The 18,166-nt window shown below is 38.0% G+C and overlaps 2 protein-coding genes across 3 annotated transcripts in view; both read left to right on the top strand.

Annotated features, from left to right (window-relative positions):
* Positions 1-4,653: 4,653 nt before the first annotated feature.
* TEX12 (testis expressed 12) lies at positions 4,654-6,780 on the top strand. The gene is made up of 4 exons (XM_082845739.1): positions 4,654-4,723; positions 5,486-5,597; positions 5,687-5,742; positions 6,501-6,780. The coding sequence occupies exons 1-4, from the start codon at positions 4,664-4,666 to the stop codon at positions 6,639-6,641; spliced, it is 369 nt and encodes a 122-aa protein (XP_082701865.1). The 5' UTR covers positions 4,654-4,663; the 3' UTR covers positions 6,642-6,780.
* A 3,871-nt stretch (positions 6,781-10,651) lies between these two features.
* BCO2 (beta-carotene oxygenase 2) overlaps positions 10,652-18,166 on the top strand; it is a 44,568-nt gene continuing 37,053 nt past the window's right edge. The window contains exons 1-2 of one of the 2 annotated variants that reach the window (XM_082845738.1): positions 10,652-10,776; positions 16,017-16,206. In XM_082845738.1, coding sequence (XP_082701864.1) covers positions 10,689-10,776; positions 16,017-16,206 — 278 coding nt within the window. In that variant the 5' untranslated portion in view covers positions 10,652-10,688. Of the gene's footprint in view, positions 10,777-16,016; positions 16,222-18,166 lie in introns of both variants that reach the window. The other variant, XM_082845737.1, reaches the window with a different exon arrangement.

Below are 18,166 nucleotides of genomic sequence, written 5' to 3'. Positions count from 1 at the left end.
AACTTTCCACTCAGACTTCAGCACATTTTTTTTTTCTCATCTACCACTGCTGAATAATCAGCCCTACAAGATAATTCCTATAATGTAATCACACCACTTAAAATGAAACTTTTAAAGAAGAGAGCATTACTATCACAGCTTTGAAAGTAACTAGCAGAAACAAAGTTTCTTAGACAATTTTCTCTTGAACATGTGCTAAATTGTATTACCTTGCTAGCAAGGGAATTAACAAGGTGACTTTTGTTTGTTTTTGCCAATACAGAGACTGTATGGAAACAGAGGGGTTCTAGAGTTAGGAAACAAAATGCTTATATAAGCAGCTAGTTGAGGTGTTTTTGTTGTCGTCGTTTATTTGCTTGTTTTTGTTTTTAACAAGATAGAGTTTTCATTTCATAGGGTCATAAAACATCATGTCTTCAGCAGTGATTACAAAGGAAGTCTAAGATAGGATGGCTGAAGGTGCTTGGTGCAGTGACTATCAGAAGAAAAAAAAAAAAAGCACATTTAAGAAGCGCAGCAACTAGAAAAAGCCCGTGCGCGGCGGCAATGAAGACCCAACGCAGCCAAAGATAAATAAATAAATAGATAGATAAATAAATAAATAAATTTATATATATAAAAAAAGTGTATGGTAAGACTATACACGATTGAAAGTGAAATAAGTTTTTATCCTCTGTGTTGTCCAATCGGGCCAATTAACACAAAAGCATTAAGTAAACTGTGATTTAAATAAGTAGAACACTAAGCAAGTTCATTTTAAATGGTCCATTGCCAATTATTTCTCTCCAGCTATAAAGATATATAATGCATAATTCACCCATTTCTTACTTTGGGGACAAACATTTTTTCCTTTGACATAGAGCAACCCAAATGTCTCTATGTCCTACCTACTTCACAGGGTTGTTTGTGAAGATTAAATGAGATGATGACAGCTCTTTGAATATTTTATTTTTTTGTGAGATCCTAGATAAGAGCATATATATATTTTTAACATCTTTATTGGAGTATAATTGCTTTACAATAGTGTGTTAGTTTCTGTTGTATAACAAAATGAATCAGCTATACATATATCCCCATATCTCCTCCCTCTTGCGTCTCCCTCCCACCCTCCCTATCTCACCCCTCTAGGTGGTCACAAAGCACCGAGCTGATCTCCCTGTGCTATGCGGTTGCTTCCCACTAGCTATCGATTTTACATTTGGTAGTGTATATATGTCCATGCCACTCTCTCACTTTGTCCCAGCTCACCCTTCCCCCTCCCCGTGTCCTCATTCTTTGAATATTCTAAAGCACCAGACAACTATAACCCTGTGTGCCCTCTCACTTATCCTCACTCATGTAGCTTATACAATGGAGAAAAGATTTAAAAAATAAAATGTCTCTGCTGTTCTCTTAATCTGATGTAAACATTTATGTATTAGGTGGAATCATTTTTTCCTGGAAATATTTTAACAACTAGATAACTACCTGTTTAGGTATCATACAATGTGAAGGCTGGGAGAGGAATTAGGTCAGTATTTCTCAGACTTTTGGATTTGATGGACCATTAAGAATAATAACAACAACAATGACAATAATGAAGAAGAGATAAACACTGAGTGGATAACTTTACATTTTACCAAGTAAGGACATTAAAAATCTAAAAAATTTTATATTTTTTGTTTCTTGAGAGGACAAGTTAACATCAAAAAATTTATGACATAGTAACAGAATAAAAGAATCTTTTAAAGTGAGTGCATTAACTTTAGGAAAAACTCATTACTTTTCCCTTCATTTTATCACAAATAGGGAACATTTCAATACAGATTGCTATCAGTCCTCAGATAGTGATTAGAATCCTTTAAAGACTATCAATAACTGCACCATAACCACTAGTCTATCTTTATTAAATGACTTACATTTCACAATAATGCCAACTCAAGTTAAACCGAGTACTTTTTTCCTAGGAGCTTACTTGAAACAATTGGCTTTTCCACAAACCAATAAATAAACATATGCACACAATACTTACATCTTGACAACTAACAGTTAAATAAGCCAAAGGGAAAAAAACAATAATATGTAAGTGTTAAACATAATTTGCTAAGGTGTGATTGTGGACCTGGAATTTATGGGAAGTGTTACTGACCTTTGTTTTATGAGGTGATATGCTTTTTATTTTCTTCCACAACTAACGGAGCATTAAGTGTGGAACGTCTGTCTTTCAAGTTGCAGGTCAAAGTCACCACATTAAAGCTCCCCATAAGGCTAAATTTCAAATACGTGAGCCACGTGTGTTACAAAATTGTTTTTTCAAAGCTGCCAATGAAGTTGATTAGTTATTGACACATCAAGAAGGGAATTTTCTCAACCGGTGTGATTCCGAAAGTTTGGTTGCACCAAAGAGAAAGAGGTGAAGGAACGGAGGTTCTGGATACAAAGTCTCGGCTTGAGGGCCAGGGGAACTCAGGTTTAAACCGTTGCTGCAGACCCACCATCTGGGACAGGATGTAACTTTTACTTGGAAAGTGGTGGTGGTGTGCTACTATTTCGTGTTCCTTTTCTGAGGTTCCAAAAGGCTGGGACACACCCGGCCTTCCTCTGGCAGTTCTTCCTTGGTCTTTCTTGAGAAACCAGTCTCAGATCTCTCCCTTCTTCCCCAGACACTAACTCGGAGGTGGCGAGTTCTGTTTCACGCAGACCCCCAAAGCGACAGGCAAGGCGGGAAAAAACCCCCTCTCCTCGTCAGCGCGGGAGGCGGTGCAGGCGCCTCACGTAATCTGCGCACTGCACGCTGGGAAATCCGCCTCCCCGAGCCTGCGCACTCGGTGTACGCCGGGCTTCCTCGTTCCTGTGCTTTGGCTGACGAGTGAGTTCCCGATGTCGCCGAGCCGCAGACTGCTCTCGGGCAGGGGCTGTGGGGATGAGCGCCGATGAGAGTGTGACAGGGTGTGAAGCAAGGCAGTGAGAGAGGGTGGACACTTACCTGGAGGGTCTCTAGTGGGGCTGAAACGCTAGTGGGGAAGAAAGGAGGGGCGCGGCGGGAAGTGAGAAGCAAGATAGGTGGGATGGCCTGGTAGGCCGAGATGGCGGTGGGAGGAAAGAGAAGGTGAGGAGAAAACGGTTGCACAAGGCCTGGGGGTAGTGCTTGGTAATGACGAAGGCACCAACACCTCAGATTGCACAGCCGGGGTCAATGGCTGTGAATGGTATTTGTCACAGGTGGGGAGGCCCAGCCTCTAGACCAGGCCTTGATTCAGCTGAGGGCTTAAACTATGACAGAAAATCTGTTTTTCCAGAAGCAGAATTACCTAATTAGAAGAGTTTTGATTTGACATACATGCATGTTCTTTTACTTTGAGAGAGGTGAGAAGAGGTGTAAAAGGAAAAGGGAAGAGAAAAAAGAGGAAGGGAGACGAGAACCGCTCTCGTGTTCGCTTCTCTGAAACATTCTCAGACTTTCCCAGGCAGAGTGAGCACTACTGTGCTTGTGTAGTATTTTCAGCGTCTTACCGTTATAGCGCTTAAATTTATATACTAGAAAGTTACCAACAGGAATGTAGAAGCACTATATGGAATTTACTAAACAGACATCTTTTTTTTTTCTTTTTGGTACGCGGGCCTCTCACTGTTGCGGCCTCTCCCGTTCCGGAGCACAGGCTCCGGACGCGCAGGCCCAGCCTTTCCGCGGCATGGGGGATCTTCCCGGACCGGGGCATGAACCCGTGTCCCCTGCATCGGCAGGCGGACTCTCAACCACTGAGCCACCAGGGAAGCCCAAAACAGACATCTTTATTATTTGTTGTTGCTGTCTTTCTGTCATATATATGAATATTATACATGACTAAGCAAACAGATTCATTACAATTTTCCAGGTCAGCAGAGTTTCTCAAAAAGCAAGCAAAGTAATGATAACTTGAGTGTAGACAGAGATCCTTATCTGTTAGGGTGTAGAGACCATACCATTCTAGGTTTCAACATTTTTCAAGTTTAAACTTAATCTTTCAGACTCCCAGGGAAATTATCTTCAGAATTTATGGGAAGGTAATTTAAAAGTAAAATTTGATGCTATATGAAGGTAAGATAGGACAGTGGAAACAGAAGTCTCTTGTAGACTAGAAGAGATCTTGGTTCTAGTCTGGCACGGTTTTACATGTTTGAATTTGGTCAACTATCTCTGCCTCTATTTTCACATCTGTAAAATTGAGATTGAATTAGATGAACTGTAAGATTTGTTTCAACATAAAGATTTTGTGAAGGCTGAAAAATCCTGAATGAATCCTGATACAAGGCAGAAAGTGCCAAAGAGACAGGCTTGGCTGACTGCATATAGAGGGAGTAGAAGAAAATCATGGGGATGGCAGGTTGGCCCAGGTGATATATGACTTTGGATGCTCTACCATAGAATTTGAGCTTATTCTGGAGCAATGAATGGTCAAGGGAAGGTTTTTTGAGTTAAGGGAATGCAGTAATCAGAGTTTTGAAAGACTGCCTAAACAGCAGTTGGTAGAATGAAACAGAGAAGGGAGAATTTGAGTAGGTTAGGTAAGTGACAAATAATGAGAGCCCAAACTAACAGTGGCAGGAGGAGTGGAAAGAAAGGGAAGGATTCAAGAGAGCTGCAGCATGAGTTTGTACCTAAAATTGACATTGCTCTAAACTTTGCAGCTCTTGCCTCCAGAATATGGCCAGTCACCTTGTAAAACCTGATTCTAGAAATTGCAAGAGACCAAGAGAGTTGGAGGTAATCTTTGTGCTTGTGGAGCCTTACTCTTTTATTTTATATACGTCTCAAATTTTTTCCATTAAAGATAATTCTACTGATAAATGGAATTTAATGTCTTCATATTCCCAGAGCTGGGATTGTCCCAGCAGGAACTGTGTTGACTCCAGCTGCCTTTTCACTAAGTATAGGCCTCCAGGAAACTATTGGGAGGTTTCTTTGTGGTAATTTGTGATCTAGAGACAGAAGTGGGTTCATGCCTTTATAATACATAAGACTTTACATAATTATTTTGATATCTAAGTAGGATACCTAGGTACTATACTTGCTGATAGTTTTGAAAAAGAGCACTGCATCCTGCCCTTCGTCACTACTACCCCACCAATTGATCTGTTTACATTTGGAACATTATTTGTTCCCTTAAAGATTATGTTATCTTGCAAAAATTTGCAAACATAAGGCTGTTATCCAAATGAAAGTTTTGCTCTTTTGCTATGGAAAACATCTGCTGGCTCAAGATACAGGAAACTTTTTCATCAGGGGATTAATACTATTTTCAAAGTCTAAACACATAATAAAATTATTATGTTGAACAAAGTTGGGCCTAAAAGTTTCCTGGTTAATAAAATTACAAATAACTAATCAGGACACAAGAGTATATAATTTCCAGCATGTTTGCTTTTTTCTGAAAGAAGTTTTATTTGCTTTTTTTTTTTAACAGAATGTATATATCTTAAGCATCTTGCTAGCAATTTACGTATTTTCTCTACTTTCTTTTGTTAGCCTCAAATGCCAGATAGTCCACAACTGTCCTGTCTTGGAAAATCAGATTCTTCTTTCTCTGAAAGCTCTGGACTATTTTATAAAGATGAAGCCCTGGAGAAAGATTTGAATGGTGATCTATAAAGTGCTTGTATTTCTATACATTGATATTATAATATGGAAAGTTTATTATAGTTAACTTAGTGATTTATTTTTGAACAGATATGAGCAAGGAAATTAATCTAATGTTGTCTACATATGCAAAGATCTTAAGGCAAGTACTTATAGTATATTCTCTTGATTTTACACACAGAAGTTTTCTTCTGGAAACTCCGTAATGGGAAGTTTAGTGCAGGGGCTACAAAACCTATCTAGTAATTATAATTTTGAAATTTCTTATTCTACCTCAGTTTCTTATAATAGATTAGTTGTTTATTTTCAAAGACTACCGTTTCTACTAAACATCTTTTGATACTCTCAGAGTTGAAACGAGGCTGGATATATTTTATTCTCTAACTATCAATAGATGATAAAACACTTAAATTTTTATGAAAAAACTTTCAGAAAGATACCATTTGGTGAAGTTAACCATAATAATAGAGTGATATTAAAGATAAATATATTTATGAAATGTTTAAATATTATCAATATATATTTGAAGGCTGAATTTAAATATTCTATTGGCCTGAGACTATCATGTTTTATAAGGTGTTTTTTAAAACTACTGGACAGTCACTGTATTTGAATAATGGTTTGTGTGGCTGTTAAGATAATGTATATAGTTTAGTGTTAGAATTATAATGTGTAAGATACACATTCTGCTGTGTGAAGGGACTTTGAGTAGTCAAAAATATTTGTGGAACTAATTTAACTTTTACTGAGCAGTGCTTGTAAATTAATGAAGCTTTTTGATGTACAAAGCCATTTAAATGAAATAGCTAACAAATATAGCATAATAGAACACGTCACTATGATAGTGTATTTAGATGTTATGACTATTTAGTTTAATGTAAAACTTTTTTTCCCCATTAGTGAGAGAGCAGCAGTAGATGCATCTTATATTGACGAGATAGATGGACTCTTCAAAGAAGCCAATACTATTGAAAACTTTCTAATACAGAAAAGAGAGCTCCTGAGACAGAGGTTTACGGTGATTGCAAACACACTACACAGATAAAATTGTGTACTTAAAATAAGCTGAGAATTTAAGCCCAGTATTGTTGTAATGAAAGAATGGCATTTGTGCTCTGAATGCTCTCCAGTTGTTAAGAAAATGTATACCTTAAATATAGAAGGGGAAACTCCTGAAATTTCTTTTCTCGATTTAAAAGGGGCATTAAGCTGGACATTAATATGATACATAGCTTTTCTTTTGAGAGTCAAATATTTGTCATATTTTATAAAAGTGTAAACTATTTAAATTGTATATGGAGCCTCTTCTTTTCTTTTCTTAAACCTCCTAACCTTTCTTAAATTTCTAAGACTCAGTGAGTTAATTTGATAATATTTAACAACATTGCACTTTTTCTTTTAGAATATTTTGTTTAAATAGCAGATAGATAGCTTTGGAGATGGTTTTAAGATGTTTTTCATGGTCAGCATTGAAAAAAATTAAAACCCAAAAGTAATTTGTCCAGTTTCTCAATATGTAGTTAAACTGTGCTATTGCTATTTAATATTACCATTTGATTATTTTCACTATTATTATTATACATTGCTAATAAAAATTTGGTTTAAAATTATTGTTTTGTGGTAAAATAAAAACCAGAAATTACTAACCAGAACTTTATATGAATTGACTTTTTTACACATCAGCCATATCAATGGTACAGTTAATGAAGTATATTTAGAAGCCTTAGCAGCTAGCTGTGTGGTATAGGATAAAGATTAGTGGTCCAGAAGTAAAGAGATTGTTTAAACAATTCAATCTCAGTGAGTCATTTCAATCCTATTATAATTCAGAAATTGAATTCGGACTAGGAAATCTCTACTATTTATCTAGCTGAAAAAATTCTCCCTTTGTTGGAAGGTACTGCTATGATTTTATTGAAAACTTTTAATGTTATATAATTACATGTGATAGCTGTATTGATCAGATTTTTAAAAATCACAGCACCAGTTGTTCAGTCATACAGATAATTCGATCTATTATTTGTATATTTTGTCTATATAAGCAATTACAAATTTGGACATATTTACAGGCAGTACTACAGGGAATTTGGTATTCCTCAGGTAGACAGCATGTTTGCCTTGCTGCCTTCTAAATGTTAAAATCTCATTTCATCAAATTACTATTTTAAGTCATATATACCACATATAATAAATATTCATACAAGAAAGCACTGAAAACAGTGAAATAAAAGAATATTTACTAAAAGTATTGGTTATTAAGTGGAAAAAATTACTTGGTTTGTAGAGGGATATGTTAACGTCACAGGATAGGTTGGAGGTCAATGAAGATTAGAAATGGGATTTTTAAAATTTTTTATTAAAAAAATTTTTTTAAACATCTTTATTGGAGTATAATTGATTTACATTGTTGTATTAATTTCTGTTGTATAACAAAGTGAATCATCTATACATATACATATATCCCCATATCCCCTACCTCTTGCGTCTCCCTCCCACTCTCTCTATCCCACCCCTCTAGGTGGTCACAAAGTATCCAGCTGATCTCCCTGTGCTATGCGGCTGCTTCCCACTAGCTATCTGTTTTACATTTGGTAGTGTATATTTGTCAATGCCACTCTCTCACTTTGTCCCAGGTTACCCTTCCCCCTCCCCATGTCCTCAAGTCCGTTCTCTACATCTGTGTCTTTATTCCTGTCCTGCCTCTAGGTTCTTCAGAACCATTTTTTTTTTTTAAGATTCCACGTATATGTGTTAGCATACGGTATTTGTTTTTCTCTTTCTGACTTACTTCACTCTGTATAACAGAGTCTAGGTCCATCCATAGAAATGGGATTTATAAATACTGAGTGCAACAGGAAGACTGTCTCTGAGTTGATATGACAAATCAGCTGGATTTTGAGTTATTCTGTTACCTTAGAGTTATTTAATGTAAATACGAAGATGACTCTGCTGGCCTATCATCATTAAGAAATGTTCTTGAGTTATTTTTTTCCTAAGCATTTGTTATTAATGTGAAAGATAAGGCTAACATTGTTTCAGAGTGGATTTTGCATTATATTTGTTACATCTTGATAGTGTCACCATTGTTCAGCATCTGGTTCTTCCCTGTGTAGGTTAAATTTGATCATTTCATTGGGTGTGTATAAGACTAGGGAACTGATTTTTAGTCACAGTGTGTTTACTGGTCAGAACATCTACCTCCGGGGAAAAAGTTCCTGAAAGCCTAATTAATGCTTATTTTTTAATAAAATTGGATGTCTTTGGTACCATCCACATGAGAATAATTATCTCACAACTGGAAATATGCTATTGCAGGAATATATTTGCCCTTTGATTTATACTTATCACTCATTTCAATAAGATTTCATAAAGTTTATAAATTATTCTTCACTAATTACAAATGAAAATATATTTTGAGTCTCTTTGTACATCATGATCTGCTAGACACTGTGGGGAGTACAGAATAGTTTAAGATACTCTGTTCTCCCTTCTGACAAGTTTGACCACTCTTTTTTTTAAACATCTGTATTGGAGCATAATTGCTTTATGATGGTGTGTTAGTTTCTGCTTTATAACAGAGTGAATTAGCTATACATATACATATATCCCCATATCTCCTCCCTCCTGCGTCTCCCTCCCACCCTCCCTATCCCACCCATCTAGGTAGTCACAAGGCGCCGAGCTGATCTCCCTGTGTAAGCACTCTTTTCTTGAAATACACTTACGTGTCTTTGCTAGGAAGACATGATATGTCAATGTTAAAAGTATTTCTGTGGCACTAACTCCTTTTAGTGGAAGTTACTAGAAGGCTTTCGCAAGGGGGTCAGATAGGTAGATTTTTTTTTTTTTTTTTTTTTTTTTGCAGTACGCGGGCCTCTCACTGTTGTGCCCTCTCCCGTTGCGGAGCGCAGGCTCCGGACGCGCAGGCTCCGGACGCGCAGGCTCAGTGACCATGGCTCACGGGCCTAGTTGCTCTGCGGCATGTGGGATCTTCCCGGACCGGGGCACGAACCCACCTCTCCTGCATGGGCAGGCGGACTCTCAACCACTGCGCCACCAGGGAAGACCAGATAGGTAGATTTTTTTTTCTTTTTTGGTACGCGGGCGTCTCACTGCCGTGGCCTCTCCCGTTGCGGAGCACAGGCCCCGGACGCGCAGGCCCAGCGGCCATGGCCCACGGGCCCAGCCGCTCCGCGGCATGCGGGATCCTCCCGGACCGGGGCACGAACCCGCGTGCCCCGCATCGGCAGGCGGACTCCCAACCACTGTGCCACCAGGGAAGCCCCAGATAGGTAGATTTTGAAATGGGTTTTTGGAAAGGAAAGAGGGAGGATATTTCAGGCAGGGAAAAATTTGATCAGAGGCACAGAAGGAAAAAACGTGGTAAGTCATTTTACTGGGCTGAGAATTCACAAAGGGGAATAGTGTATCATCTAAACTACTAGAGAGCAGGACAGAATCTGTTCTCAATTTGTAGCACAGTATTTGATACATTGGAGCTCAGAAATGTTTGTTAAATTAATAAATTATTTATGATTATTAGTTTTTTAAGGGTATACCTTCACAGGGCTTTAGTCATACTAGATTGTTAGAGAATGTTTTGCAAATTAAGTGAATAGAAAAGGAAAGGTGAGATGCTAGAAAGGCAGAGAGACAAAGGATGAAAGGCAGGTTGTGGCCAGATTGTAAAGTCCTTTGTTGACAGATTAAATTTGGACTTTATTCTGTAAAGGAAGAGGAGATCTGAATCATTCAGAGGAGAGGAGTGGCGTAATGAAATTGATCCCCTGGATCAACTGAATTGTAGTGTGAGGACAGATTTGAAAGAGGAAAGTTTAGGGAGGGAGACCACTATTGGTGGTCCAATTTCAGTATTTCTAACAGCAACTTACTATAGATAGGTTGTTGGGATACTTGTTCTGGAAATGAGACCAAGAGTGGTTGCAGGCATTTTGAAGTCCTGCCCTTTAATCCCCAGCCCCTTCTATTCTGTCAGTGAGCCAGGGACAGCCCAGGAAGTGAGCGTTTCACTGCCAGTCAATGTGAGGATTTGGAAATCACAGGATCTGCTGCTACTGAACTCGATACAAAGATGTTTTTTCAAATCTTTCTACGTTTCGTCAGCAATCTTTCTACCATTGTAACTGGTTTCCTTTCTGTGGTAGTACACTGGATTCCAGGTAGGGGATTTGCCCCTTCCTCTTCCTCTTTCTCCTTTTTCTACCAGCCTGAACTTAGATCTCTGTGCCTCTTTCCTGAAGAATACTAGGGGCTTCTGAAGTTTTCCAATCTGTGTGGAGCAGATACAGGCGGCAGCACTGCAGAGCTGGGAGTTAAAGAAGATTGAGTCAGGATTTGTTTACTTGTTTTCAGGGAAACAGCCTTTCTGTTTGTATATTTTATACAACATAAAGGGGTGGGATTCAGGGTTTAGGAATTCTCTTGGATCTGCAAAAGGAAGAATATTCACTATTTAGAATTTTCTCATTTGAGAATCACTGCTACATGTTCTAATGTAAATGTTTGGTTCTTCTGTTTGCATTCTGGGGGACTGCCTTAAAACCTCTGTTTATTGTTTTGTAGCTTTCTGTTGTATCTACTAACTGTTACATGATTTTATTCTTGAAATTGGCTGATATAGAGCTATTAGACATCATACTGATATGCACTAAAAACTTTAAGGTTATTTAATTTGGGGGTGGTGGTGATGGTGTGACGAATTGGGAGATTGGGATTGACATATATACACTAATATGTATAAAATGGATAACTAATAAGAACCTGCTGTATAAAAAATAAATAAAATTCAAAAATTCAAAAACAAAACAAAACAAAAAAACAAGAGAAAACCTCATTGTCCTTCAACCACACATTCCCATTGTTCTTGAAACCTGCTTTATGGAGGGATGGCACCTGAAGAGGGAAAATAACAACCACCCAGGCTGTTATATCTTTCTGATAAATATCAGGCTGCAGTCACTTGTGAACGTTTCCCTCATTAGGTTTGGGTAATTAATTGCTGAGTCTTGCTGCTTTCTTTTGAGAAAGGGGCAGTATATAAAATATATCTTATAAAAAAATATGCTGCATCAGATTTAAGAATAAATGCTCAATTTCAGGGCTGCAAAAAAATGAAAAATAAAAAAATAAATTATTTAATTCAGTAATGTAGTGCTTGCTGTATGTAAGGCAATGTGTTAGGTAATGGGGTGGAGACAAAAACAAGACCCTGTACTCAAGGAGTACTGGTAGTAGAAGTCATAAACTATATTCATCTTTATCACACTAGGTGGAGTAAGACAAATGCCGTAAGAGAGCTAAAACAGATGCTGTGTGATTTCAGACTAAGGAGAATCAGTTCTTACTATATGAAATGGGAATATTGTGTTTATGAAGATGGTGACATCTTGAAGGATGCGTCACCTTAAGTAGATGAGAAATATCCTAGGTGAAGACAGGTATACGATTATGATGAGAAGAGACTGGAGAGCGGTCCAGTTTGGCTGGAGGAGAAGGTATTAGTGAGAGGCATTACTGGACAGGTAGGTTGGTGTGAGACTGTACAGTGCCTTCATCAATGCCTGGCCAAGTAGTTCAGACCTTATTTGGTAGACAGTGAGGAGTCATTAGTAAAGGTTTTATAGAGGAATATACAACACAATCAGATCTGTGCTTAGAAGATGAATTCAGTAGCAGTGCTCCCTAATGCTTTTACGTTATAGCTCACATAGAAAATGATAACATTTTTACTGCATAGTGGAGTAAATTGGATGGGATCTGGAACCCCATGAGCTGTGTAGAGCTGGAGGTGATTGACATGGGGCCTTGGCCATCCTAAGGACTAAGGGGATCAAGAGGCCCACCAGTTAGGAAGCTCTGGCATAGATGATAGCTTCCCTATCTAGTTTCAATGTAAGAGGCTGTGATAATATCCATCTAAGAGGTTGTGAGGACCTAAATTATGACAGTAGAAAGGAAGTTACTGCTAGGCAAGAGAATATGAAGCATCAGTGCTTATGAGAACAGGTTCAGGCTGCAAGAAAAATTGGGGGAGCTACCCAGGAGAGGTGGACTGGTAAAAATCTTTACAAAGGATTTGTCCCAGGCACCCTTGCAAACTTCTGAGCCCTAGTAATATATAATGGCTACCCTATATCATCCCCTTGTCCTCTTCCTGGCATTGTGTGGGTATAATCAGCAGAATTTAGCCACTTATTGAATGTTAGGGGGACAGTGAAGGAAGACAAATTCAAGGCCCACAGAGATTTTGAAGCTATGTTATTTAGCAGGTGGGAAAATTGATTTGGAAGGGGGAAAATGAAAAATTCTCTTTTGACATGTTGAGAGTCACCTGCAAGAAGTAATTGGTGAAAATAAGGGCCTAGATGAGATTACCAAGGGAGAGTGCTGAGGTTAAAGAGTAAAGGTCCAAGGTCAGACTTTAGGAACACATTCATGAGGTGATAAGAAGAGGAACCAATAAAGGGAATTAACTTTTGGAAATTATCTATTATTATTATATTTAATTATGATGATGGACTTGAACAGGAAGTTTTATCTGCCTTTTATTCTCATTATCCACATTTTATCATTGAAAAATCTGAGGCTCAGAGTGATTAGTAACTTGCCCAAGGTTGCTAGCTAGTAAGTAGGAAGCTGGCATAAAGCAAACAGAGGAAGCAGGAAGGTTAGAAAAGTGCAGTGTCTCAGAAGCTAAGAATAGAAAGGGGTTTAAGGAGCTGTTGCCTACAATATCAAGCACTATGGGAAATATGAAGAATATATAATAAACTGCCACCAGGAACATATAAACATGTAAATGTTTTCTAAAATGTAAAATGTTTTAAGTTCATGAATCTCTATTAAGACAAATACCCAATCAGGGTATTCAGTTTACTTCTACTTAAGTAAGAGGAGTAAAAGATCTGACCTCAGGGAACTTATTTTAATCTAAGAGTGAAAATAAGATAAATATGCATAATAATAATAAAAGTAGTAAGATAAATACCAGAGGGTTTCCGTTTCTGAGTTTTCAAAGCATCCTCTTTATACCTCTAATCTTGTGGTTCTCAAATTTTATGGTAGTATGCATAAAAATACCTGCTTGCCCTACCTCAGAGATTCTGATTTCTTAGGTCCAGAGCGGGGTCCATGAATCTGCTCATTAGCAATAACACCAGGTATTTCTGTTACAAGTAGACCCCAGGCCAGACCTTGAGAAATAATGCTCAAACAAAACGCTGACTACAGTATAAATGATCTACTTATATGTCTGTTTCCTAGGCAGTGAGTTCCTTTACGTCTGAGTTCTAACACTTTTTATCCCTCAGCAGTGCCTATCACTTTGTTGAATGAATAAATAATTCAAAGAAAGAAGATATTACATCTTGTTGATTGGTCATTGAAAGCTACATAAATAATAATAGGTAACATTATTTGAGGGACTTCCCTGGTGGCGAAGTGGTTGGGAATCCGCCTGCCAATGCAGGGGACACAGGTTCGATCCCTCGTCTGGGAAGATCCCACATGCCATGGAGCAACTAAGCCCATGCGTCACAACTACTGAGCTTGTGCTCTAGAGCCCGCAAGCCACAACTACTGAGCCCCTGTGCCACAATTACTGAAACCCAGGTGCCTAGAGCCTGTGCTCCGCAACAAGAGAAGCTGCCGCAATGAGAAGCCCATGCACTGCAATGAAGAGTAGCCCCTGCTCACCGCAACTAGAGAAAGCCTGCACGCAGCAACGAAGACCCAATGCAGTCAAAAATAAATTTAAAAAAAAATTTATAAAAAAAGACTCAAAATATTGTTTGAGTATTTACTATGTTCTAAAAACTTAATATAACCTAACCTGTTTATTATTTATAGCCTTAGGAGAAATAAGGATTATTATTATTCCTATCTTAGAAGGAGGAAGCAGCACAGAGAGGTGGTCTTCCTCAAGGCTAATTATTTGGAAAATGGGAGGCCAAGATTTGAACCCAAGCATTCTAGAGCCAGTCAGAGCCTGGGCCCACACTCTTAAGTATTATACTATGCTGCCTCTTAAAGGAAATAGCATTTCAGATAGACTTTGAACAATAGATAAAATTTCCTTAGGGATAGATTAGTGGGAAGGACATTCAGGGTGAAAGTGAATTTTCTTTGGGAAATCAGGAAATAGTTGGGTTTGACCAAATTGTTACTTATAGGAAAGTAGAAGGACTCAAGTGCTCTAAACTCAATTTTTGAATGAGTTGAAAGAAGTGGGATAATAGATACAATATTATAAAATGTTCTGCTAAAACAGTAGTGTCCCTATGTTTTAGTTAGGTTTTCTAGTTTAGACTTCATCACTGTTAAAGTTTTATGAAATAAAATAAAAGACTATATTTTATAGTATCTAATTAATTGTGTACTTGACCACCCCTCTGTGTTAGGAAATAACTGCCTGTGAACACTGAATAAATATGAAATAAAGGGATAATTTTCAGCTCTATTATAAAATAATGACTTTTTTGTGGCTTTTGAATTTCAGGTAATTTCAGACCAGGTTTCACTGCATAATTTAATTTATGATACCTTTTTCCTAGAAAATGCCATGTTCACTCATGTGTGTACCATTAAAATAGCAGAAATTAGGGGCTCCCCTGGTGGCGCAGTGGTTAAGAATCCGCCTGCCAATGCAGGGGACATGGGTTTGAGCCCTGGTCCAGGAAGATCCCACATGCCGTGGAGCAACTAAGCCCGAGCGCCACAACTACTGAGTCCACGTGCCACAACTACTGAAGCCCACACGCATAGTGCCTGTGCTCCGCAACAAGAGAAGCCACCGCAATGAGAAGCCCATGCACTGCAACGAAGAGTAGTCCCCGCTACCCACAACTAGAGAAAGCCGCGCAGCAACGAAGACCCAACGCAGCCAAAAATAAATAAATAAATAAAAATTTTAAAAAATGGCAGAAATTAAATTGCAGATCCTATTAAATTCTCATAAATCACTATGAAATCTTTGGGATCACATTCTGGTGTACCTAAAGTACTGAGGTCAATGTAATTATGATAATATTGAATGGTGGGTATTTTTTATTATAACAATGATGTGTAGCTATTAGTACATCTGTGCTTAGCATGTAGATTCAGTGTTGTGAAAAGACCAGCATTGTTCAACTATGAGAAATGACAATAGTGGTAACTAAAGTCCTGAGTTAATTCTTAGGCAGATTTGTACTGCAAGAACACAAAAAGGATTATTGTGGTTCAAAAATGGAGAACCAAAGAGTTGGTGGTCTGAGAATGAGGAAGGAGAGGAATTTGGGGACTATATTTGGTGTTAGGTTTATACTTCTCTTACCAGTAGATGAGAATATTGTCTATGGAGAAACAGGAATGTTCATAGAAGATTGGTAAAATTTTTGTGCTTTTGATTTCCTCTTCACAGTGTTGAAGAAGTACATGGAAAATACTCATCAGAAAAAAGTGATTTTCAGTAAGCGGAAGAGCCTTCCGTGTATTGCACCACTTTTAACCACGGTGGAGGAGACTCCACAGATCATCTCTGCTCGAGTCCGGGGACATTTTCCTAAGTGGCTCAATGGCTGTCTGCTTCGAATTGGACCTGGGAAGTTCGAGTATGGGAAGGATAAGTAAGCCTTGATTTTGGAGAACAATTTGGATTTCTTAGCATGGACTGGTTCTATGGAATATGCATTAATATCTGCTTCCTCTCTGAGGCTAACATTGCCATGCACTCCCTTTGATTACAGATGAGGAAACTATAGTCTACAGAAAAAAAATGGAGATTTAATTCTTTTTTAAAAGTTTTGACTTTTCTGCTTTGCAGAATATTGTAAATTTTAAGTCATCTGAAAGTTTATGCTAAAAGAGAAGTGTCAGGAACTATCTATAGGACTAGCAAGCTCTGTTTCATCACAAGTTCCTGAAGGAAGGGGCAATGTCTTCACCTCATACCACTCCCTTACCCAGTACTCCCCAGACACAATGGCTCTTTCAGTTCCTCAAACCAGGCATGTTTATTTTTGCTCAGGGTCTTGGCATTGGCTTGCTCATCTCTCTTCCCAAGTCTAATTCTTGTCATTCAGATATGAGCTCAAATTTCACATCCTTTGAGCCTTCCCTGATCTCCCAATCTAAAAATGCTACTATTTTTTATATTACCTATTTTAATTCTCTGCATTATCAATATCCAGTATAGTTTTGTTTGTTTATTTATTTATTAGCTGTGTTTCCTCACTAGATGGCAGTCCCATGACGGTGGGGATGTTTTCTTGTTAAACCCATATCCCCAATATCTAGGATAGTACCCTGTACTTAAATAGCACTCAATAAATATATGTAAATAATTGAAAAAATCCAATAACTCTTTAGTGAATTATTTCTCTGTGTGTCTACAGGGACATGAAGTGATGTGAAGAAACCACTATGGTCAGGAAAAAACCTACTAATCTACTAATCTACTAATCTACTGGCTGTACTAATTTACTTTTTCACCAACAGTGCGTGAGTGTTCTCTTTTCTGCACATCCTCCCCAACACTTGTTATTTCTTGTCTTTTCAATAATAGCCATTCTAACAGGTGTAGGGTGGTATGTCATTGTGGTTTTGATTTGCATATGCCTGATGACTAGTGATGTTGAGCATATGTTCATGTACCTGTTGACCATCTGTATGTCTTTTTTTGGAAAATGTCTATACAGATCTTCAGCCCATTTTAAAACCAGGTTTATGTTTTTTTGCTATTGAGTGTATGAGTTCTTTATATATTTTAGATATTAACTGAATTTGTTTGCCCTCATTTAAAAAAATTTCATACTGTCATAAGCCTTTTTATCTGTGTTGCTACAAAATCTGAATGACTATTACTTTTAATGGCTGGATGATATTCCAGAAATCACTGCCCTTTAAAAAAATATGATAAAATACACATTACATAAAATTTTCCATCTAAAATTTGCCAACTATTTTTGAGCGTACATTCATTAGCATTAAGTACATTCACACTGCTGTGCTATCATCACCACCGTCCATCTACTTTTCATCTTGCAAAACTGAAACTCTGTACCCATTAAACAGTAACTCCCCATGCTCCCCTTCCCCAAGCTCCTGGCAACCACTTAATTGTACCTTCTATTAGTTATATCATTCCTATGGGCCTAGTGGGGATCTGATTACGGTCCTATTGTGTTTCTCCAGCTGTTGTTAGAAACATATCAAGAATTAGGGGCATGTTTAAGATATATTTCTTAATAACCCAGATATTTTAATTTGCTGAACCTGTTGCATCTTGTCTTTACTGAATATTAGACTTTTAAAATGCCACCGCTAGAAGGAAACAAAATGCAATGTTCTTCCACCACTCTACCCCTCCCCAACCAGCTGCTGCAAGAAGCCCTTAAGAAGTTACTTTAAATGCTTAGGGTAATGCCTGGGGGGCTGGGAAGGTAGGGGACTGATTTGGAGGTAGAAAAAAAGAAAATGACTGAACTGACCTATGGACACCCACCCTTAGCCCTAACAGAGAAGCTCTACTTTTCCCTATTTTTATCTGGATTTCATGAAAGTTATAATTTG

Source organism: Leucopleurus acutus, assembly GCF_964270905.1.
Source record: "Leucopleurus acutus genome assembly, chromosome: 8".
Lineage (NCBI taxonomy): Eukaryota > Metazoa > Chordata > Mammalia > Artiodactyla > Delphinidae > Leucopleurus > Leucopleurus acutus.
The sequence above is the reverse complement of the archived record's forward strand: the minus strand, read 5'-3'. Positions and strand labels throughout refer to the sequence as shown.

Bases quoted from the DNA above. Each gene is read 5' to 3' on its own strand.
- TEX12 (XM_082845739.1), top strand. From the start codon at position 4,664: ATGGCCAGTCACCTTGTAAAACCTGATTCTAGAAATTGCAAGAGACCA. The intron at 4,724-5,485 runs GTAATCTTTGTG...TTCTTTTGTTAG, and splicing joins AGAGACCAAGAGAGTTGGAG to CCTCAAATGCCAGATAGTCC. The intron at 5,743-6,500 runs GTACTTATAGTA...CCCATTAGTGAG, and splicing joins ATGCAAAGATCTTAAGGCAA to AGAGCAGCAGTAGATGCATC.